The 25,228-nt window shown below is 38.0% G+C and overlaps 1 protein-coding gene across 1 annotated transcript; it reads left to right on the forward strand.

The window, feature by feature from the left end:
- Positions 1-25,228, forward strand: LOC104836434 (vesicular inhibitory amino acid transporter-like). The gene is made up of 2 exons (XM_010575043.1): positions 1-237; positions 24,077-25,228. The coding sequence occupies exons 1-2, from the start codon at positions 1-3 to the stop codon at positions 25,226-25,228; spliced, it is 1,389 nt and encodes a 462-aa protein (XP_010573345.1).

Here is a 25,228-nt window from a genome sequence, read left to right on the forward strand (position 1 = left end):
ATGGCAAGATGGGACAGTTGCCTAGACACTGATGAAGAGCATGTGAATTTTGCTAGAAGAGATGAACTGAACTTAGCTCACAGTGAGGAGAGAGAAGAACCAGATGGACCCCTGAACTTCGAGCTTCATGTTTGCCACCAGGATCCAGAATACAAGTCCCCGGCTCCACTGCCACATGCCCAGGTCAAACTGATCACCAGCTGGGAAGCAGGATGGAATGTAACAAATGCCATTCAGGTAACCTTTTACTTCCCCACTCATTACAATCATCATTTGAAAAACCTGCTCATCAGTTAGCCTGCTTTATTTTACTTAACTGTACCATCATTTTGCAATATTCTAAAAGGTTTCTATGAATTTATCAGTAACATACTTCAACCTTTCTGCATACAATTAGCACTCTGAAAATAAAGTTTCTGAATAAAAGATAGATATGTTAGCTAAAGTTTAAAAATCTTTAAACTAGGTGAAAATGAAAAGGTGGTGATTGCATCTGTTTTGGAAGCGCAGACATTATCTTTAATATCTTTGAATTCAGTGACGGAGAAGTTTGATAGAAATGTGAGGTAAACATCTAATAAAAAGAGCCAGACTGACGTCAGACATACATTTACTGACATGTAAGTTAGACTAGATATAAATTAGAGCATGAAGCACAAGATTGTAATAATACTTGTCAATGTTAAAGAAAATAGTCAAGTTGAAAAGACTGAAAGCATTTGGTCCCAGCATCTTGTGTGGAATTTGAGTATCTTTCTGAATCCTTAAATTTAGAATTAAATGTTTCAGATTCTTTTTCTCACTTTTCATGATTCATTTCCTTACATAATTCTATCATTGCCACTAACTTTCTGTCTGACATGGTAAGAAGAAAGCAGTATCCACAGACACATCTAGTCCCAGTAACTGTTACTTAAACACTTTTTATGCCACTTTAATTATAGAAATATAATCTTTCCAGTGTCACGCAAGTCTGTGATTATGCTGATGAACATTTGTTTATGTATCCAGTTCATCCCATAGCTCTGCAAAGAAGGAGAAAAAGGACCTCTTTCTAATCCTGCTGTATTTTCAAACATGAGCACCACCACGTGAGAGCCAATACAATAACAGGGCAAAGTAGCATATCATACTCAGAAAGCGTTCAGCTGTAAATAAAAGCATCAAGTCCTAAAATACCCCAACTACATTCTAGTAACACATTTTCTCTTCAGTCTCCCTCAGCAGCATCTAGTGAGGACAGGAGTCTGGGATGACAGCCCATTGTTGTCTCTGTGAGTTTTGCCTTTGATTTCACCTAAGCCAAGATTTCATTCTGAAAGTCAATTTTGTCAATATTTGCTGTATGACCTTTTGGCAAGTCACATTCTCTCTCACCCATTGTTTTCCTTTCTGAAAAACAAGTAATAATGCCTCTGTAAATACATCACAGTGCCTAAAAATTTCTGAATATCGTTATGTACACAATTACTATTAATTATTAATATTATAGCTTCCAGTTAAAAAATAGACTGATAAGACAGTGTAAAAACACAAAGATACAGTTGCCTATTTAAAAACAGGACAAATTTAAGCTAAATTATCCAATCAGATCAGTAACTATGGTCTTAGTCAAAACTCTCAGCATGCTGAGTGTTGCATACTGCTATTGGATCTCATTTGGTCAAATATTTTAGAAATCAATTAAAAGAGCAGTGGTCTACACCTGTATTGAGCTTTCCTCCTAAGGCAGGCTGAGGATGGCAAAGCCTAGGAGCAGCAGTTTCATTAATAATACAGCCAAAGTGTCCTAATGACACATTGTGAAACTGTGTGCATATGTGAACACGTGTGCATCTATGTACACATGTGTGTATTCTTCCTATTTCCCAATACCTTGGCATTTGGTTTAGGGACAAGGGTAGAGAGCAGAGAAAAGGAAGGGGAAGGGCAGGAGGGGAATGGAGAGGAGAGAATTTTGAACAGGCAACTGTCAGTAAAAAATAACAGTTTGAAAAAAAATTCTATGAATAGCTTTGAAGAGAAAGAGTTGTGAACAGAATGATTAAAACAATCCAAACATTCTTCACTGGTGAAGACAATCTATGCTAAAATGACAGTTGGTTTTGCCCTACCCAGAGGAAAGGGCAGAAGTGTTTTGCATGGCAATTAGAGGTAAATATTTCAGCAGAATTCGGAAGTGTTCTAAACAATTATTCTGGTGAATACAGTTAGTCTAAAAGTGAAATTATTTCACAATCCAGATTTATTATAGGAACAATTAATTCTTTGCTTTCTGAAATTAAATACAAGGGCTTTCTTACAGTGTTTTAAATGCAAATATTTGCACATGTTTTCAAACAAACAGGTAGAGATTTTTATTTTGGTTTTGACTTCAACTGAAAAAATATGCACTTTTGGAGACGATACTGTATGTGTAAATGATTGCTTCAGACATTTAAAGTTTCCAGGGAAACATGCTTCATATCCCAACACTGCACAGACAAATGGAAACCTGTATCCAGTTAATCTAGGTAAGGACAGAGACCATAAAGCTGAGTTAATTCAAAAGGGAAAAGGAACAGCTGGCAGAGTGATGCAAGTTGCATTTGTTTCTATATCGCAATGAAAGGCCAACAAATTTTGTACTGACTTCTACAGTAGTGCTGGATAGTTAAGCAAAGCAACAGTCACAAGGAAGAAGGTATTTAAATTCTAATGGTACAGCATTTCACAGCAGAACCAAAGGACAGTAAAGTCTATTTATTTGCCAGCCACATGCAGGAGGATTGTTGCAAACACTACAGAGAATGTTTGTCCAAGAAAGAGAAAGCCAAAGTAAAAGAAAAAGGCATTCAGTCTATAGTATCAGTCTATAGTATCATGAAGGCGTACAAGACAACAAAAAAATGGAGAAAAACCAAGAAAGAGAAAGGGAAGAAGTGAAATAATGTTCATCGCAGCGTAACTGTAATTTACACCATTGTGAGTCTATCTCCACTTAGGTCTAAGGAGCACAAACAAGTTTTAACAGTGCAAAAAAGTCAAGCACTTTATCAGACAGCTCCAAAGTGCTTTCAGTATTATGATGCTTGTACAATCTTTAAAACAGAATGTAATATAAGCACACAATTATTCCCTGCACTTTTGGTAAAACATGGTGTATCAAAGCATACTGAATGTGCCATTAGATCCAATGCATCTGATACTTAATGTGGCCATCTTTTGTCCCTGTCTTTTGCAGAGATTAGGTTGTACAGAGATTAGGTTGTGCAGAGATTAGAAATACCTGCAGCAGAGGCAGTTTTCTTGTTTCGTGATCAGAATAACACAACAGGGTGCTTGTCTCTTGTAAGTGCTTGAAGGAATGGCAATCATGCAATTATAATAAATAATAATTATTTTAAAATGCATCAATAATAAATTAATAATTATTACAGTAGTGATCATAAATATGCTCATTATATTTTATTCTGTAAATTGTACATTAGCTTAGAAAAGACTCAACACTTCGAAAATCACCATTTTTAAAAATGAAGGTGTATATCTGTATATCCTTCACGGTGTGCCATTATAGATACATTTCCATATTGGGTTCCAATTTGGCTCATTTTTATTTATGTTACTCTAAAAGATTCACTTGAGAATATCTCATAGTTAATATTTAGTTTTCTATAATGTTTCCTCTGAGTTACTTGCCTTCATCTCCCTGGTATAGATTGAATCTTTAGAGTGCTTACTGAGTATCAACAACTCCCAAAGACTTAAGTGGAAAACACAGTGATGCTGAGAAACAGAATGAGCAGACATGCCCCTAAAGATATAAAGGCAAACATCTTTTTAAGGCGTCTAAACACCCCTCCCATTAAGCTTTACTGACACCATATTTAAGCATTTTCTAAATATAAATATGTACGTGCTTTGCTTAGAAAGCTAAATGTTTTCGCCATCGGGTCATTAGTTGTACCACAATACAAATCTTCTCAACCTCATCCTTAAATAATTTAGTCACATTTAACTAAATAATCACTTGGATCTTAACTGCAGTACTTGATCTTAAGTATTTATTTTCCAGACTTGAGAACAAGGGTCAATCCTTTCTGGTGCTCAGAGCAGTAACTTCCTTGAATTAAACACTGAAGCTAAAGTCATACTCCGATCTAAGTTATAGATATCTGAGGGAAATAAACTTCTGCATTTCATATGAAGAGGTGGTACTGAGAATTAAAGGGAGATGCCCGATGCTGATATCTAACCTAGAACCAGTAAGTAATTCAAGTTTCCAAATGGAGCTGGTCAAAAAATAACAGCAAAAAGCAAAATTCCAAGACTGTAGGACTACTGTGGTGCACATAAAAATGCCAATTAATATGATTTTAGCTGAAATGCACCTGCAGTACTGGCCAAATTTATTTTTCATAGGTTTGCAACCACAAACCCATATAGCCACAACTGGAGACCCAAAAAAAGCCTAGAGCCTGTTGAGAGCCATCTAAACTCAGATCTGTTTCTCCTATGATAGAATGTCACCATTATGCAATGCAATTGATAAAAAATGTATTTTAGGGAAGAAGATTCTGTAACTAATGTTTGTGCCCTGGTTTTCTCTTTGGATTTTCTCTTGAGGGAAAAAAAGATTCCAGGCATACATTACTACTTCATATAACCTTTTATTTCAGCTCAGATGCTGCAGTAGATTTCTTTAGTTTTGTGCACATATTCATATAGCACAGAGAAGGCTGCATACAGGATATATATTCTCTCTATTCCCAACCCTTCTTTCTATCACAAAAGCTTTTTATCAAAAATGTGTTATCCTGCAACAATGAAATTATATCTATTTCACAGAAATCTCTTTATTTGACATGTAAGCACTGTGCAGTGGACTGATTTTGAGTTAACTAACTGTCATTCCCATAAATCTCGTTAGAGAATGCACTATATCAGTCTACTTTTCCCTTGGTCAGCTGCAAATACTAAAAATGTTATGAAGCCAGAACTCCTAAACATAGAGAGGTGTCTCATCTAAAATTGTTTCTTGTTCCAGGAAGAAATATTTAGATTGTTCTCATGGGATTTAAGTTGCTGTTTTGTAGGTTTTGCATTTTATGTTTTTTGTCACATCATCTGGGCAATGAACAGATGGAGGGAGCATTGAATGGATTTACATCAGTATATTCTACTGTAACTATTATGGAAATGTTAGGAGTGGCAAATCAGTTTTCCATAGCCCCTTTGTGTCAGATTTGCCAGCAAACAGGAGCTGTGATATAACATAACTACTCCACAAATTATTCCCTGGACATGCAGACTAGTCCCAACATATTGGGCATTGGTTCAGAAAGCACCATACTAGCTCTTGAAGCATCCCAGAAACAAGTACATGGGTTACACAAGTAATGGATATAAGTATTGTAATTCTTGCAGCCTTCTAGATGTTAAAATGACATATTAAAAATCTTTAGAAGTTAAAGCAGTGTCGTGGTTTAACCCCAGTTGGCAACTAAGCACCACACAGACCCTCACTCCCTCCCCTCCCCGGTGGGATGCAGGAGAGAATTGGAAGGGTAAAAGTAAGAAAACTCATGGGCTGAGATAAAGACAGTTTAATAGGTAAAGCAAAAGCCATCCGTGCAAGCAAAGCAAAACAAGGAATTCATTCACCACTTCCCATCGGCAGGCAGGTGTTCAGCCATCTCCAGGAAAGCAGGGCTCCATGACGTGTAACAGTGACTTGGAAAGACAAATGCCACCACTCCGAACATCCCCTCCTTCCTTCTTCTCCCCCCAGCTTTATATGCTGAGCACGATGTCATATGTTCTGGAATATCCTTTTGGTCAGTTGGGGTCAGCTGTCCCAGCTGTGCCCCCTCCAAACCCCTTGTGCACTCCCAGCCTCCTTGCTGGTGGGGTGGGGTGAGAACCAGAAAAGGCCTTGGCTCTGTGTAAGCACTGCTCAGCAGTAACGAAAACATCCCTGAGTTATCAACACTGTTTTCAGCACAAATCCAAAGCATAGCCCCATACTAGCTACTATGAAGAAAATTAACTCTATCCCAGCCAAAACCAGCACAAGCAGTCCTTAGAGTATGCTTGCCTGAACCATGGGCCCCAAATGGCATTTCCTAATAGATGTGTTGCAAGAGATACAGGAGATGTCTCTCTCTCTTTCTCCATAAATGACTCTAATAGCCTCAATAGTTTGGCTATAACTGATATACAATGGTCTATAATTTATGATCTTGATGTTTTAAGCTTACTACTATGTGAGATAATTATCTCATATGAGATGAGGGGAAGACATTCTCAATTATAATACTCAACGCAAACATGGATTTTAACATGCAACCTCAGCCTTAAATCTGAATATCTCGATTACACTGGATGTAAGGTAGGTATATTTTAAAATATCTATTGTTAACCAACACCTTTATTTTATATCTTTAACTGATTTTTACCTGAGCTTTACTGACATAGCTGTCTCATATTACATCCTTTTGATAACAGTAGCCAGAAGCACTGCTGTGCTTAAAAATATCTAAATAATTCTGTTTCAAAAACCTCAAATTGTAACCTTACATTTCAAGAATGCATTTATTTGGCACGTGATTTTTAGCAATGTCAATTATCTATCATTTCCAACAACTTTAGCTGAAACTCTTCTTAGCTAGTACTTTTGAAATCTGTATATTTCAGCATCTAAATTTCAAAGCCACCATATTATCTTGCAGGTTATTCTTAGAAACAGTAGCTAACTCACTGCAATGTATAGTATACTTATCCTGGGGTTGATGTCCAGTTTATCACAGTCAGGAAAGTCTTGTGGAATTTGCAAGTGCCTGTTTCTTGTAAGGGGAGACTTCTTGTTGATTGTTCACTTGTAAATAAGTTTGAAAAACTTTTGATCTGGAAAATCTACTACTATTAATCTTTTGGAACAGTTGTAATATGGGTGTGAGGCTATAGTCCTCCTACATGAAGTAGCTGGTACTTCAAATTTTGTGCATGTAAAAGGACAAATGAACTAGCAAGTAAGTATACAATAGTGTGGCAGGTTAGCCTTGGCTAATAGCCATGCTCCCACCCAGCTGCTCGCTCACTCCCACCCACCCACAGCTGGGCAGGGGGGAGCAAAGGGAACAGGAGTAAGTGTGTGGGTCAAGATAAGGACAGGGAGCTCACTCACCAGTTACGGTTGTGGGCAAAACAGACACAACTTGGGGAAAATTATTATTAATTATTGCTAATTAATATATATATGTTTAATTACTGCATCTGGTATTGGGAAACAAAAAGACAAACATTAAGGTAATACCCTTCTTCCTGCCTTTCTCATGCTCAACTTCACTCTTTCACTCACAGCCCCCTTCCTCCTCTCTGTGTGGCATTTCCAGCCCTGTTTTACGCACACTTTCCCTGAGGCAGGGCCATCTTGGCTGAGGGGCTCAGCCATGCCCTGCAGTGGGTCAGCTGGAGCCAGCTGGAACCAGCTGTGTCCAGCCTGGGGCAACCCCGGCCTCTCCTCACAGAGGCCGACCTGCAGCCCCTGCTGCCAGCACCTGGGCGCAGACACCCGATAGAAGTAGTAGACCACATAGATCTTGCTGGTGCTTATCCTAACTGCTGCATTCCAGTGCAAAATGGCAGTTTTGTCACTACCCAGTGTGTGTTTGAGGACAAAGAGGCAAAGTGCACAGACGCAGCTGAGTACTTGGACACTGATTTTCAACCACCTTACTAACTCATTTGCCAGTAAAGGCTATGAACAAAGCTTTAGTGGTCAAAGGTAAACATGACCTCATGCTGGGGGCCCTCCCACTTGCTCCCTCCTGCCCCGCAGTGAGAGGGAGCTCCCTGTGGGTCTGAGGGAGTCAGAGCAGGGAAAGGGTGTTCCCTGGTGTGGGGTTCAGTGGAGAAGCTGGGAGAAACCAGCTCAACTCTTCTCCTTACAGCGGTGCTTTCTAGCCAGTAATAACAGAAACTTTTGTGTTAATAGGAATTTGCAAGTTGGTTTGCCATGCTGCCAAATTCAGCTTGCCAACAGACACCCTTAGTGAGGACGTCAGTATTTCTACTATTTTATATTTCAGTCAGCTTAAGTACAGTTACACGAATGAAGTGAACGCACATCTCCACCCAAGTGCTTTAAACCCTGCCATTCTTCAAAGGCCAACTGCTATCAATGGTGTTGCTAGAGCTTAATAGACAGCCTGCCACGTGACAGGTGTGATTTACATGCACATTTACATATATTTGCAAAAAGAGTGTGTCAGTTTGTATTTCTTCCATGATGTATAAAATAAATTGTAGTGTGAGTAACACTGATCATTGTGCTTCCGCCTCCCAGACCTCTTTTTCTTTCATTTCATCAGTAGGAAACTGTCAAACCACCTGGGAGATGGCCTGCTCTGGGGGTGTTAATGCCTAAAAAAAGCTTTTGCATTGGTAGGTAGATAGCTACAAGCACACACACACTTCACCACTCTATTTGTATTTTTCATTGCAAGAATTTTTCATAAGGAAAAATATTACATGAACTAATACACAGGGTCACGACCAGCTTCCTGTGCTCTATACTGCTGTCCGTAACGAGGCACACAACAAATGCTGGCAATCTCTCCGGAACTTCTGCCTCGCGCCTTCCTCCCTGAGGTCATCACTTGTAGCAGACTCAGGCTCTTGGGGCTGCTACAAACAGTGCCTATAGACACCACATCCTTCACTGCCTATGGGAGTGTGTGATGACAAGCAGAGTGTGTTTTCCTGGGCCAGTTCAAGTTCTCATCTTATTTAGATCCCTCTGCTGCCCATATAAAATATTGGTCTGTCTGTTCAGCAGTCAGGTGAAGCAGCTAAACAGAGCTCCTTGCCTTCTATCCAGAGCCTGCCCACACCAACCTTTCTTCACCACCTGTGAATGTCTTTGTCCTTGCTGCCATGCAGGCCTATCATCTGGCATCTTGTTTCAGTCAACCATCTTTCTAAATCCTCACACTCAGACTTTGTCCAGCTTCTGCTTATTTTTACTGTAAAAGCTTACTAATATATAGTCTGATTTACTGATCCACAAGGCTAAAACTCTCATCTGAGCACTAGTAATTCCCCATCTGGGTCACAGTAGTACACTCTTCCCTGACCTTGCCAAGCTCGCCCCATGCACACCCACCTGGAAAGCTAATGCAGTTCCATATCCCACGTGTCCACCAGCTCTTGCAAGCACCTCTTCAACCATCAAATCAAATGTAAGCTACTCGTCTTTTCTTTAACAATCTACCATTTATCCTTCTGCATCTATTGACTCTGATCTCTGTTCTTCCAGTTAAAATTACCATTGTCAATTTGTTAAATATTTAAACAAACATTGCTATGAACTTATACGAAGATATTTATTTGCACTCCTCTGATCCTCTTAGAAATGTCCTTTTGCTGAAAATTTCAGTTATAAGCTACATTAAGACCACCATTTACTCTCTTGACTCACAGTTTCCAGTATTGACTCAAGGTTTCCTTGACTGCCTGTATTTGTTTCCTGTTATCTTACCCCTAGATTTTAAGTTCTTTAGAGAAGAGACCATCTTTTTGTACTTTGTTTGCACAGTGCCCTTCACAATGGGATTCCAATCAAGGACTTCCAGGTGCTCCAATAATGAAAACAATTTTGAAAGTAAGTCTCAGAATGTTTCCTGTTTTACAGAAACTCTTTACAAAATAATGATTGTTTAAATGTGGCCTGTGATAAATCAGCTTGGCATTTGATTGGATTTCCTCTTTTTTTCTATATAGAATGGATTCTCCTTTCTATTGAGACCCATTGTAGGGGCTGAGCACAAGATAAATCAGCAGACTAACGTGGTAAGAGTACCTCTAGAATATTCAGCCATTAAAATGGGCATACCATCTTAAAAATCCAGATGGTCAAGAAAGAGAATGACAGAACCATGATATCAAAGATAAATGGATAGTAGCATTATGAAAATTATACCCTTTGAAATAGTAAATGTTACCAAACAGGATCAAGTAACTGTCTGCTACTTGAAAATAATAATCACTTTATTCCATGGGAGAACCCAATGCACCACAACTTGTTGCAGAACAAGGATCTCTGGCTCCCTCAGATGAAGGGAATAGCTGATGTACTTTCCCACTACAGTAAAATCAAATTAATCTACCATGCTTTTTGGTCTCATCAATCCCTGAAAGCATTTTTAACAAGCTGAATGAAAACAGATGGTATAATTTCTCCTTTTTTAATTCATGGCAGGTCACATGGTATTTAAAAACACTATTATTAGGCACCTTTGAATTTCCATAGCTGTTATAACTGCTTACTTTATTGTTGTGATATTGTTTGACAGTTACCTTTCAAAACAAAGCCCAAATTACCTATTATAATTATTTACCAGCCTTCTCTGGCCGAAATCAGTTGTACACTTGTGCCTTTCTATAGCACATGCCATTGACCAGCTATCACTGATGGAAAATATTCTTCTTAAAAATGTTCCTTCTGTCCCTTATTCTTAGACTTAAGAGGTATGTAACCTCAGTGAATTTGCTTTAATAAACCATATTTACACATATAACTCCTTCCAAGATAACATTCCTCCCAAGTCAGCAAGAACATAGTGATAGGCAGCAGAAAGTCAAATATTTTGTCAGATTGCATTCCTTTCCTGTTTTTCATAAACTTCCTTCACTGCCATTAGCAAATTTTCAGAAGGGAGCTCATTTTTTTGTAAAAAGAAAGAGTGAGCCTTAGGGTTCATCAAGGAATAAATGTTGACAAGCTCAACATCTGCAAGTGTGTATGAGAATTTAATGCTGAAAGTAAAGGATATCTGAATTATTATAATGTACTGATAGAATCAGAAATAGTAATGTTTCTGTAACAGACTTTCCAAATGGTGAAGCTTCTTCCACACAATCCATAGATGGTTAGTCTACAGTTTACTTCAATGTGTATAATTCCTGACAGCAGGAGATTCACTGAAATGGCACAAGCTCTGTCTGAATGAGCAAATGGAGCTATTTGAGAAAATAAAAAGCCCTAAACACTGATTACACACAGTATTGAAGATGATATATTGTAACCTATTTTTAGCACAGTAAGCTGTATAAAACACTTTGCCCCTAAAGCTAAATAAAAGAAATTTACTTCTATTTGCATCTATTCTCTCTCTTCTCCCCACACACACCATGTTTCTTGGAAGGCAACATTTCTCTGTATTCTTGGCCAGTGGCACTAGTTTTGCCATATGTACAATACTGTGTTCACTAAATAGCTAACAAAAAAAAAATATCAAATTTAATATTTACTTCTAAAAAATGTAAACATATGAGTCAAAGTGAGGAAACATTCGCTTCAACTCATACACACATACTCTGCTATCCATTTCAATTTCTCTCAGTCCATTTCTTGAGTTGACACAAATAACAGCACCACCAGATTATGTTTTGTAGGTCCCTAGAGCAAGCATTTTTGGTTTTTTTAAGTTATCAATTTTTGTAGCTACAGCTTTTGCCTTTACTTTACATGGGTATTTCCATTCATTATAGGGTTTTTTATTGCTCAGTTTTCCCTTCTAGGAAATATGTTTGATTCAGGCTAGTTCCTCCCTGATAAGCTGAGGATTTTTTTCAGTTTTATAACCCATTCTAGTTTGATTAGTTCAAACTAAATCTGGGTATTTCAGAAATTATGAATGGTTCTACTGAAGCCTGAAGAAATGTAAATATAGATATAAGAATTATATGATGCAAGATATATTATTTCTCTTTAATTAGAAAGTTAGTTATATTTATAAGAAGTTATTTTTTCTTTTATAATGACTGTTAATTCCCTCATTTTACTATTTGTATCATACTTAGAAGTTGGCACTTCTATCTCACTACATTTTAAGGTTGTTCTCTTGTCTCGTTGTCTGCATGGTTTCTGCAACTCCAAATGACATCTGCCCAGCCACTTTCCCTTAAGGGACTTAAAAATCTTCTTCTAAGCTTTAATTGGGATCTGGAGTTTAAAATGAGTTCTCCACTCCTGCTCTTGTTGCTTTTGCTTGCCTGCTGACTTTTTTCACTTCTGCTGGGAAGCCAGCTGCTCTCAGAGCTCTTCCTTTTGTACATTTTATTGTTGTCATCTCAAGTTAAAAATACGATACCTGCACAAAACTGTAGGCTTCCCTTTGCTGCTTGGATGGGATTTCAGATACTCTTTACTATCTACTAAATTGTGAGGAGCTGCCATTCCACCCCCGAAGGTTTCCCTTCCTAATCTGAAAGGATAATCAGCTGCATAATGTATACTTTCCATCTAGCCTTCTTATTTCTGTCTTATGCCTATAGTTAGATATTTCTCATATCCAGTCATTTCTCCTCACAGCCCCTTGTCCATCATATTCTCCTACCCCTCGTTTCTACCTCATATGGTTCACAACCTTATGTTCTAGCATTCTCCAGTTTACCGAATGACACCTTTTTCCCCCTGTTCCTGCCTCCCCTGGTGCAGTCGTATTCCCAAGTTATCCAGCTTCCTGCTCTTCATTTGCTCTTCCAAGGCAACTCACAGTCTCGTGGCCTTCATAAAGGAATTCATCTGACTCTACAGACCACATAGAGAGACAGGCCTCTCTGATGGAGATTCACAAATCCTAAAATAAGTGCCCTACACTGTTGGAATGAATAGTCCTCTGGTGATCCTTATTTCTATCCATCCTTTCCAGAGCTAGTAGATTAGCTTTACTTTTTGCTGTATTTAGATAGGTGAAGTTAGGAATCCCATTCCTAGTAAGTGTGCATCAAAGCAAAGTAGATTCCTCATGTATGTCTTTTCTGCTACTGTGTGTACTCGTTCATTAGATGTCTGTTTTAGGCAGAAGAAGTTGGGTGAGATTAATCCAGTTCATAGATGCTAAGAAGCGATCATTTTCTTGGGTACCAAAGAGCGTAAAAAAAGTAGTCACTTTAGTAACTTTAGTAATAGTCACTGAGTTCTCACTTAAAATCCATTCATTTCACCTCATTAATAAATTGGGACTTTCACTAAAAATTTGAATGTGGGAAATGAAAGTTATTTAGGAGAAAGGAACAGAAACTAAATGCAGTCTTAAAATAGATTTCTCAAATATGAAATCACTACAGCTCTCAACAGTGAGGTATGAACAAACGACAGATCCAACAGAGCTGAGATTTCCTAGCACTGTCAGAATGGCTCAGGTTAAGAAAAATAAACAAAACTGTTTTTTAAAATATACAAACTTTTACAGCAATTACTTAACTAACTTCATTTTAATAATGAAAGAATTTCTTTGATCTCTATCCACGGAGACAATATTTGTATCTAAAAGTTAAGAATAAACTTGAGGTCTTTGTCAAAAGTCAAGAATAATCAAGGTCCCCAGTTTGTTCATCCAGAGATCCTCAGCTGTTGTTTCCAGACAGCGTCCTGTCTCCAAGTCTTTCCAGTGTGACTGCAGACTAAGAAAATAAATTTTTAAAAAAGGAAAATAAAAAGAGAAAAACCACAGTTAAGGAATATGACTTACTTTATAACTCCAGTACTTTTGTTCATGGGTCAGTAGAGGTCAAGAACTACTTTGTCACAGTCTGTACGAACAGAACAAGAAATACCTCCTCAAGTAGTAATACTTAAGTATTTTACATCTAGAGACCTTAAGAAGACATCTTCAGCATGCATTTTACATGCCATATGCCTGGTTTCACAATGCATAACTATGTTCAAAATTTATTTTTTTTTCTAAAAGGAGAGCTTAAATAACTTTGCTTTTATGCTGAGTACTCAGGGCGTGCCAGAAAACTCAGTCACATTTCTTTTCTGATCTTTAGTTTTTATCTTTATTATTAATTATAGACATTTGGGAATGTTTGTTTAATCTACTTGAAATTAGGGGAATTATTCTACTTTGCTGAATATTAAGAATGGTGTGATCTTTTATGTCATTATAGGAGAGAGACACTTCTATTACAGGAACTCATTTGCAACCTCAACTTTATCTGTATCTGTGCATGATGAAATATCAGCAGTAAAATCAGTTGCTGCTTCTTTCATCCCAAAGGCAGAACTCTCTGGGGCTGCCACTGAAGTTTAACTGAGGTTAAGAGAGGAAAAGCAGTAGAGACTTGTTGTCTATACTCATCCTAATTGTAAGACAGCATCTTTTCTCATGTATTCCAGAAGAATATACTATGATACTTCATATCAGTTTACTGATTCCTAGAGACCAAAAATAATAGTATCCCAATATTTATGTCTTTCAATCGGACTATTAACTGTATTCTCTCCAGGCAGTGCTCTATGACAAATATCCCCTTTATTGCTGATCTCTGGGAGTCATTGTATCTTGAGTAAGAGTCCACCTATAACTAGTGGTTGGGCCTGTGCTGAGGAAAGAAGAGGTTAATATTAGCCAGGGGAGGATTCAGGCACTGCACGTGGCCTTTTATTCTGCATGCAGTCATGACAAATCCTATGCCAGTTTTCAGAAAATACAACCCATCTTCCAGAAGATGTAACCTGGCTTCCTTTTCACCTCTCAGATGTGCATAAGGTTTGTTCCAGTGCAAAGTTCTTTGTAGTATGGGTTTGTTTTTTCCATTTCCTCTTCAACCTTACTTGTTAAAAGTAACAAGAACTGTGGCTTGTCCCATACAGTCACCATTCAAGAAAAACTCCTAACTAGCCAAATGCTTTCTCCCAGCCTGATTTTGAACTTTCTATGCACTTTAACTCTTCCTTTTGTTGTCAGTGCACACTCAAATAGTTATTTGGCTCCCCACTGCTTTGCTTTGCTTTGCTTTTAGTCTCCCAAAGTCCCCTCTCTGCCTGCCCTCAAGCTCTTTTGACCACATTTTCATGGGAACTCACTCACACTGGATGTTTTGAGTATTTGCTTGCCTTCAGGTGAAGATCTGAGAATCTGTGATGAGCTATAATGTGAGAAATAGGTAAGCAGCCAGTGAGTCCATGTTGCTTGCCACTACTAACTTTGAAAATAGTGTTTGTTTTAGTTTTGACTGCCTTACATTTTCATCTCTTTTTCCTCTCCACTACATAACACATAATAAAAGCCCTCATTCTTTTACCAAAGCCTGCTTTCTCCTTTGGGACCAAGCAAAATAATATGTTTTCTTAAAAGGTAATTTGCTTGGGAGATTTACTTTGTGTGATTCAGTGCATTCTTGCAGACAGCTCTGAATTTATGCAAACTAACATTTTGTATCAAACCATGCAGAATTAAGCATCAAGCATATTATTTCAGTTTTAGAACAAATATTTAAACCAATAGCAAAGCCAATGGGATCAGCTGTCACACTCAATAGCACCAATTCCTTTTTTGTTGAGACATTTTGTTTCCTCTCTTCCCTTTCCTAATCTTTAGGGGATTCATAAGACTAATCTGGCCACTAAAAGGAGAATAAAATCAGTGGCTTCTGCCAAATGTGCACATACATTTTGCAGTGCAGACCACGCTACTTCCTTACTTGCTCATCTTATCACAGCATCTCCTGAGCAGTCTATCTGCCTTATCATCTGCTTATGGGACCTGAAGGATTGACAGAACAACACTTCTAAAGTTTCTGTCAGTATAGAAGGTGATTGTAGGCATTAATCACAGAATAAACACCTCAGCCACTTTTCTCCCTGCAGCTAAAACAGGCTGGCGTTGGCAGAGAGAAAGAATAAGAAAGATCAGGAAAAACAAGATTTCTGGGGTCCAATTCAACCATCCCTGAAGTTAAAGGAAGATTTTTTACTGACATTAAAGGAGATGGATCTGCTGCTAAGGTCATACAGGCCATGGACAATATTTGAAGTTTTCCACAGAACAGCTTGTAGTATTTTTTAATACAAACTCAGCTGAGCTGTGAACAAACTGTGAAGTAAGGGGGAAAGCAGATGAATTCTTTCCCTGGTGTCTGTAGAGCAGTGCCAGGAGTCTGGGTAGCCAGCTAGGGAACCAGAAATTTTTACTGCTGAGAAGAAATAGGATATAACTGATACTGCAAATACATGGTGGGATGATTTATGCAACTAGAATTTAAAAATAATTAGATAAAGCATGTTTACAAAAAAAAGAGTAGGTAAAAGAAATGAGGGTGGCGCTCTATGTTAGAGAGATGATTATCTGCGTTAGAGATATTGTCTGGAAAGAAAAATTTCATTGTTCTTGGTGACTTCAGTTTTAAAGACCTATGCTGGAGGTTGTATGCAGTCTGTAGTAAAACATCATTAAAGTTTCTAAAAATGATAGATGATAATTATCTAACACAAAAGGTAGTGTACCTAGCATAAGGTAATTCTATTTTGAGCCTCATTACATTGAATAAAGATGAACAGATCAGTGGATCTAAAACAAAGGACAGTAATATATATACTTGGTACTTCAAAAGAATGAATTTTACAGACCTGGAGAAAATTATGAGAGATAATTGATTAGGAAGAATAAATACAGACAGCCAATTGTGGAAGCAAATTGAAAGTTGTTTAACAAGAATTTATGAGATGACCAGAAGCCACATCTCATAATTAAGAAATAGTACGCCTATGTGTTAAACCCCCTCCTACTTCAAGTGTGAAGTGAATGTATCAATTAAAAAAAAAAAAAAGCAAAAGGGAGAAAGGGAGGGTGAGAGTAATCATTGTAAATTATAAATTACGAAGTGTAGCGAAGAGATATAGGAACCCAAAGAGACTAGGAAAAAATGCATCTCTCAGGGATTAGGACAGTAAGAAAATAATTTTTAGCATTTAAGGAAAAAAGGGCTAGGTTTAGTGTAGAAATTTGCAACAGAAATACTAATCGTGGTATAAATTAAGTATGAATGGAAGTGTGTGTCTATATATGTGACTGTGTATGCTTGTCTAAAAGCACCAGGCAAAACAGCAGAACAAAGTTAAAAGGAAGGTGTGTGTTAACTGCTACAGAGCACCATATATGTGATTTCATTCAAACAGAGAGGTAGAAAAACTGACCTATAGATAAGTGTTAAGAGAATGAAGTAGAGGACAGCATCTATAAAACATGCAGATAAGGAAAGCAGCAGTACTGTGAAAGTCAGGAATTCTGCCTAATATTTATGAGGGATGAGACAAAATAATGAGGCAAAAGATCCAAAACTGCATCCATTCCAGGACAGTATAGAAGGTAAATCCAAAATCTGTTTGTCATCACTAGTCAACATGAACACCAGACACATCATGAGCACTTGACTGCTGGCATCCCTTGTCCTCCTCCTTGTACACAAGTGATCCTGGCCAAGCCACGAGGACACACACACCCCAGTGCTGTTGAGTATGTGGATGTGAGAGTGGGAAAAATCAGCTTAGAGATTTTCTAATGTAAGATCACCTTCCTCTTCTTTAAGATCTCTCACTGAATTTTGCTACACTGATTTCCTACATTAGCAGTAGAGGGAGGCTTTAAAATTGTTCTTAACTCTGAAAAAAGATGCAACTGTTCTTTAGTCTCTGTAGAGAAACAGGAGGATGTACTCACAGCACAGAACAGTGGGCCATTTTGTAATTTTTCAGGATGGGCATCATGCTGTTCTGCATAAGACATTTAAAAGTTAACCCTCAGAGTTTCTAGCTGTGTGTCTATACTTCATTGTGTACACACTGTCTTGCCCAGCAAGAGAAACAGGCATCTCTGAAAGGAAATTCGTCTCAGCTCTGCTAATGACCTATCTTAAGATAGGTGTGAGTTATAAATCGAAGTGCCTATTTTTTCCAAGCTCAGACTTGGACAATTAACTATTCGATAACTACAGTTACTATTTAAAATGGATGTTAAAACGTATCTCCTTAATATTTTGAAAGCAGAATGCCCAGCAAGTTTGCACTTGGGAGACATAACAAAAGAGAGATCTGACCTGATAATACTCTTATTCAATCACTATTACATGTGGAATTTTCAGAAGACTGTGGATATCATTCCAGTATTTAAAAAGCCAGTTAAATCCTGACTGGGAAAACCTGGCAACAATTCCAAGAAAAAGAATGTAATTGTTAATACAGGTTTTAATTGATACAGATTAAAAAGCTAGGAATATAATTAGCAACAATCATTATTGTTTTGGAGAAATAGTCCTTACACTCCTTTTTGAACACACTTGACATAATTCTTTTATGAGATTTTAATATAGTCAGTGAAAGATAAATAATATTTAGAGTTTTAAAAGGAATTTTGACACATTAATACACAACATTCTGGTTTAAAAATTAGTGCAACAATAGAATAGATTAACTTAGAATAGTTAAATAGATTAACAACTACCTAAGTGACAAATCCCCCAAAAGTAACTGTCAGTGTGGATCTATTGTCAAAGGAATGAGTTTCTAGTAGGGTTAGGAGGTTATCTGGTAGAATAATTGGCATCTGGTCCAGTATTATTCAATGTAGTCAACAGTGATCTGGAAGAAGATACAAAATCACCATTGATCACAGTAGTGGCTGAGAAAGAAAAAAGAGCATGGAGGTCAACAAGCAAGTAGCTCTGTTATCATGGCATGAGATAAGGGATTTGCTATATTTTCTAATTTAGTGCTAATAAAGTTGTATCTTCATATAAATACCACAGCAACACAGGCTTGCATCAGTTCAGGAAAATGATTTCTTTTAAATGACAACAAATCCTAAACAACATAAATAAATATTTTGTAAAAGTGTACTGAAAAAGCAGAGTTCTTGAATTCATCTCCCTACTCTTCCAAGAAGATCCATGAAGGAGACTTTCCTGTATAGTTTCTATGCCTAGCTCATGTTCATGCAGGGAATCAAGTACACAGTTGGGAAAATAGTTAGGCTTAAATGAACTGTTCCAGTGGAGTAACTGCAGATGTTGAGAAAGGCAATCAGAGCTAATTCAGCAGTCTGGCATATTAGCATGTGTTCTGCATATAGGAGTACTAACTGAATAAATTTCTTTTGAATTTCTTAATTTATTTTTCCATCTGATTAAGTCTTAAGGTGAAATCTTTTTCTCTCTCTTTTTTTTAACATTCCTTTTTACTCCATTTTATTTCATTGTCTTTTGGCATGTGTCAACTCTGACCACGGTTTGATCTTCTTTACTTTTCAATTACCTTTCAATCTGCTTTTTTTTCAAAGAGTCATATTTCAGTCTAAACACATTTTATTCCTTGGGGAGGTGCTTGCCCTGAGGTGAAGTAGTGTCAAACAGTGGTATGATAGCAGAAGGCCCACTTTTTGCATTCTGCACTAATCCAGATAGATAGCTAGTGTTTTTAAAGAAGCGGCCAGCCTTGCTGGTGTGGGAAACACTCCTGGGTAGTCCAAATATTGCAGTCAAACCATCGACAAGTGCAAAAATTTTTTAATGTGCAGATGTAATTTGGAAATCCTGATCTGCTTGTTTTGTATTGTAGGTGGATTGGTAATTTCTGGTGGTACCTGTCATACCTGGTTGCTCCCGCTTGGGGGTATTCTGACACGGCTAATAAATAGCTACTAGCTGAGTCTGACCTTTCCTTACGTGCCCTTTCCACCCTTCTCCTTGCCATTTCTTCAAAGGCTGATCACCAGTTCAGCCCTCAGTCCTTTCTTCTTTCCTGGCCCAGCTGCCTTTGGCTGCTCTGGATATTTGACACGGACCTCCACCCACCCAGGCTCATGTATGCACTCGTTGACAATGAACGGTCCACTTCCATCCTTAGTCTAAGGTGAAGATACCCAAGTCTTGCAAACGTCTTGGGAGATGAGGGAAGATGCAGCCCGCTGGGCAAGTTTGGGGTCCCTCCCTGTACAGGGTGGATGGAGTAATGGCAAATAACACAACCACTCAAGCTGAGCCGTGATAGAGGACTGTTTCAAAAACCCCAACTCCCATGTACCCAACTGTGTGAGTGCTTTTTCCCTGTGCTATTCTATTTTATAAACAGATAACCTTAAACCAGCAGATTTGGAGCTAAGATATTTGACTTTGCACTAGAACAGTTGGAAATAAAACCACTCAGACAGGAACACTTCCCAGACAGAACACTAAAACTAAGAGCTGGGAGGCAATTTAAGAAACAGTTCCTTTTGCTGCTCATTTTTAATTGATGCCTCACAGCTAAGGCTGTCTGTGCCATAATTTGGATGCGAGAACATAGGATCAGACGACTCAATAAGAGCAAGTGCTGGGGCCAGGCTGACCAATGTGCATTGACAAATGGTGTAGGAATTACCTGTGTCCTTCTTCCACTAGCAAAGAATCAGTGAAATGTTGACATGCTCTGTCTACATTCTCTGTACACTGACTCCTCATAAGAGGGGTGCAAAAGCCACCTTCAGCAACATCCATGAAAGGACTTCTTGATGGAGGAGGAATTTTCCACAGATAAGTCACTCTAAGCAATGCTCTAAGGTTGCTGAGATCCTTTAAAATGGAGAACACAGCTCCATGCCTGTACTGTTACATTACATTGACAGCAAAATAAGTGCTTATTAAAGATATCTTTTTCTTTGAAACTAAACTGTTTAAACTTGGTGACGTTCAGGAAATGGTCCTAACAGAAAGTATTGGTTTTGGAAAGGTAAGAACAGAAGATCAAATCCAAAATGGGGTTTGAAGTCTGACAAAGGGGTTTTCGTTCTTTGAGTTCTCATGGCCATCACTAACATTTTTTTGGCTATTTTGTAGAAATTTGACAACGTGCTGATACATGAAACCTTTTTATTTATTTATTTATTTATTTATTTTAAGTGGAAAGAAATATTTCTGGCAAGGCAGGAAAAGCACTGTCATTTCACCACATACATATTTACTGTATTGGCATGTTCAGAGTTCTCCCATTTCTCTCTACTAACCATGCTCTGTATCCAAAAAGCTGCAAAACCAGTTATGTCCACAATGTTTGCTTTCTATTATTAACTGAAAACTGAAGTTTACAAACTCTGGGAAGAAGATGTCAAAGACATCAGCTGAAGGGAAAACTTGCAATTTCTGTAGAAATGTTCAGTTTAGAAATTCTAAACTTTGAAATTGGCAGTCACTGATATATAACTTTAAGAAAGAATATATAGTGCAAAATTGGATTTGTTTAATAAGGTCTGAATTCAGAAGATGCAAAAAAAAACCAACCAAAAAACTGCACCTATCATCCTGTGGTCTATGTTAGGTACCAAATGAAATTATTTGATATAAACAACATCAAGGAGATGTCAGAGGTTAGAATTACATTATGCTCTGATTAAACTAACCATTAAGCATGGAAAGGCAGACACCTGTGGGGAGGACTGTAAATGGTTGTCTAATGTGATAACATCTCTGAAAGACTTATGCTTTGGTTTAGGTTGAGGCTAGTCATATAAACGTTAATAGACTAAATTCAGCAGGGGAGAAGCCATTGTGTGGGTAAGGCCTGTGCTGACACTTACCTGTGGTTTAATTATACAGTGACCCTTTGGGTCAGCAGATACAATTTGAACTCCTAAATGCAGGTTAAGGGGCAAAGCAGTAATGCTGTGAGTATGGAACAAATGAGATAAGCTTGCTACAAACTGCAAGGAACTGAGAAAACATCATTGTTCTTATGTTAATTTGGAAGATGACTCTGTGGCTTTTATCTTCCTGATTTTTTCATAGCCTTGGTTTATTTGTGATGTTTTTAAACTTAATCTGTTACGTAAATGTTCTCCAAGGATTGTTTTCATAGGAAAGAAATCATATTTGGTTCTTTAGCAACTATCTAACTTGACAGTCAGTGAAAACCACAATTAAAAAAGGCATGATATCAAAAGCTACGGTTTACATGTGTGCTACCTGCAGTCTGGATACAGCCAGATATCTAGTCTTTTTAAGGAAGTAGACTGTTAGGCGGCAGAAACGGTAGAATTTTGAGCACTTCTGTGAAGCTCACATACAAAAGAAATGCTAATTTCACGGCAAGCTAATTGGGTCATGAGACCTGTATTAGAATGGAGCTAAGCCATTGGAGTGGGGAGATTTGGGTGACTGAAGTGCCACAAGCTATGTAGCTGAACATCCCAGCTCCTAAATGAAATGGCACTTGTGACTTATACAAAACCATTGCTGTAAATTAAGTAACTGAAAACAACCAAAAAAGGTGTCTAGTCAATAACTTTATTATTATATCAGTAATTATAACTGAAGTACTTCCGTTTCAGTACATAATGGCATAGACCTTTTTAATCAAAATGTATTAGGGCATGTATTTAATATGATTCTTCCAGCTCTAATTCAGCTGAAAGCTGAAGATACCTGCATCTAGAGTGAAGCCTGCCAAAATAGGCAATGCTGTTCATTCATTTGATAGGCACTCCATTTTTCTCATTGACTTCGAGAAAAAATACTACCCTAGTTTAAGGACTTCCAATCTATCTTTTCTGGTTGATGCTCATCCCACAATCTGCCCAAAAAGGACTGCTATTTTGTGGCTGGAAGAATAGGAGCATACTTTTTATACATTGATGATTATTTAGCGTTTGAAAAATTGCCTCTCTTCAGAGCCCTTCTTATGGATCAGGCCTGGGAGTACTTGTATCACTTAGAAGTGGGATGCTAGGTATAAACCCTACAATGCTGAGACAGGCACCTGCCTTCTTGATGAGCTCCAGCAGAGCTGAGCTCCTAGACTGCCCTCACAGAAACGGTCTGCTGGGTATAAAACCTGAGGGAGTTCATAGAAAACACCAAAGACAGAAGCATGCCTGAAACACTTGTCACCCACGTGGCCTCATGTCCATGATTGTGGATGGAAAACTCTGAAATTAAGATTTAGACCATTAAACTCACCTCTCCTGCTTTGGGTCCTGAAAGCAGTCAGTGGCACTACCCATTCGGGAAGTGAGAGAAGAGTGGGTTGTCCCTTCTGCGAGGAGGCCTGTTTCTGTTGGGGATTCATGGGTTTTGCAGAGCAGATGGGGTTGCTCAGGTTTGGTCAGCAATAGAGTTTAGATGGGTTTGATCCAAATCAAGTCCTTCTGTCAGGCTGGAATAGCAAACATGAGCACAAATGCTCATATTTCATCGTGTCATTGGTGCTGTCAGAAATATTGAAATAAAAATTTCTGTAGAACTAGTTAACTGTATTTTGTTTCCTCCCTTCCTTTCTTCAGTCATCAAGAATAAAAACGCCTGACCAGTCTGACTAATGTGCAATGCTTAATTTCAGCTTTGTAGCATAAAAAGAGAAATGTCACCGAAGCATCTTTCCTAAATTGGATCTTTTTATAAATAACTATTATTCAAGGGTTTTGTTGGTTTTGTGCTGATGGAAATTAAACCACATAAAAGTGCCGTTTGTCCTTAAATACAGTGAAGAAAGAGGGGAAAAAGACAAAGAAATACACACAGTGTTCTGTGAAACTAAAATGCCACTTTTTTTTTACTGGATAAAACAAGTAGAATTCTGTTCCTTTCAGTACCTGTTTAGAGAAAAGTATGTCTATATGTTTTACATGTATTTTTAAACACCTAAATAAGTTTGCACAGTCTAGAATCTCAGCTGTGAGAAGAATTACTTTAGCAGTGGACCTAACAAGAGCAAAGGCTGCATGAGGCATACAGAAGCCACAGAGGAAACACAGGTGAAGCCTGATGTCACTCTAATGCCATTTTCTTTCCAGAGCTCTGTTAAGACTTTTTAGACTGAAGAGAATTGTCATTACTGGGTCTGTCTACAGTGCTATTTTTAATTTGAATGAAACTTGTACAGATGATGCTACAGTTGCTTAATTTTACTGATAGTGAACCTGTTTCATTAATATGCATGTTGACTGAATAACTGCCTATGTACCTTCTAAAATGTGCTTCTAATCACATCAGCGTTAAATATTAACTAGGAACCTGACTCTATCATTCAGTCACATCCTCTTTTTCTTAGCTTATCATTACATGTATGTTGATAGGAGCAGTTATTTTTGCTGATAATTTCATTTATCATAAATAAACACATTTCTCATGATTGTTACTTACTTAGATGAATGTAGCAGGACTTCCACCATGCAGTTAGGTGAAAGCAATGTTCAGTGGAGGGCAGATTTGGGAGTGTGGCTTCTAGTAAACATTTTGCCTCAGGGATTTTGTGCTATCTTTTCTTTCTCTTTTTCCTCTTCAGGGAATATTTGTCCTAGGATTGCCATATGCTCTTCTCCACAGTGGATACAGCGGCCTGTTTCTTATTATCTTGGCTGCAGCATTATGCTGTTACACAGGCAAAATTCTAATAGCTTGCCTGTATGAAGAAAATGAAGATGGGCAGCTCATAAGAGTGAGAGACACGTATGAAGATATTGCGAATGCCTGCTGCAAAAACCTATCTCCCAAACTAGGTGGCATAGTTGTCAATGTGACCCAAGTGATGGAACTGATTATGACATGTATTTTGTATCTGGTTGCTAGTGGGAACTTGCTGTCACATAGTTTTCCATATGTACCAGTGACTGAGAAAACTTGGACTGTAATTGCATTTGTTACACTGCTGCCTTGTGTATTTATCAAGACTCTCAAAATTGTTTCTAAACTCAGCCAGCTTTGCTCCTTAGTCCATTTCATTGTCATCCTTGTAGTGATGACTTACTGCCTCACACAAATACATCAGTGGTCCTGGGCAAAATTCAGACTCTCCATTGAGTTTGAGGACTTCTTGGTCTCTGTAGGGGTGATCATTTTCAGTTACACTTCACAAATATTTCTTCCCACACTTGAAGGTAACATGAAAAACCCAGGGGAATTTAGATGTATGCTGAATTGGACTCACTTTTTTGCTTGTGTCTTGAAAACAACCTTTGCACTGACTGCATTCTTGACCTGGGGTGAAGAGACAAAGGAAGTTATTACTGACAACCTGCCATCATTTCTTCAAACCCTAGTGAATTTGTGTCTCTTAACCAAGGCTCTTCTTTCTTACCCTTTGCCCTTTTTTGCAGCCACAGAAATTGTGTATGCTTGTATTTCTAGAGGCAACCATTCCAATTACAGATCTCCACTATTTGCTCTGGGTGTAAGAGGCTCATTTCTCGTGCTAACTCTGCTGATGGCCATGTTCATACCACATTTTGCCCTGTTGATGGGTTTAACAGGCAGTGTAACAGGTGCTGCTATGACTTTTCTTCTTCCTTCTCTCTTCCATTTAAAACTTAAATGGAAAAAACTGTCCTTCTTGGAGAAATGTGCAGATATCTCTGTTTTTATTTTGGGTTTCCTTTGTAGCCTTGCAGGCATAGTTTGCTCAATGAAAGGGTTGCTTGAAGTATTTGAAGGAGTGTAA

Source organism: Haliaeetus leucocephalus, unplaced genomic scaffold (assembly GCF_000737465.1).
Source record: "Haliaeetus leucocephalus isolate CR32 unplaced genomic scaffold, Haliaeetus_leucocephalus-4.0 Scaffold450, whole genome shotgun sequence".
Classification (NCBI taxonomy): Eukaryota; Metazoa; Chordata; class Aves; order Accipitriformes; family Accipitridae; genus Haliaeetus; species Haliaeetus leucocephalus.

Coding starts and splice junctions, on each gene's coding strand:
- LOC104836434 (XM_010575043.1), top strand. CDS start 1: ATGGCAAGATGGGACAGTTGCCTAGACACTGATGAAGAGCATGTGAAT. Junction 238..24,076: donor ATGTAACAAATGCCATTCAG/GTAACCTTTTAC, acceptor TTTCCTCTTCAG/GGAATATTTGTCCTAGGATT.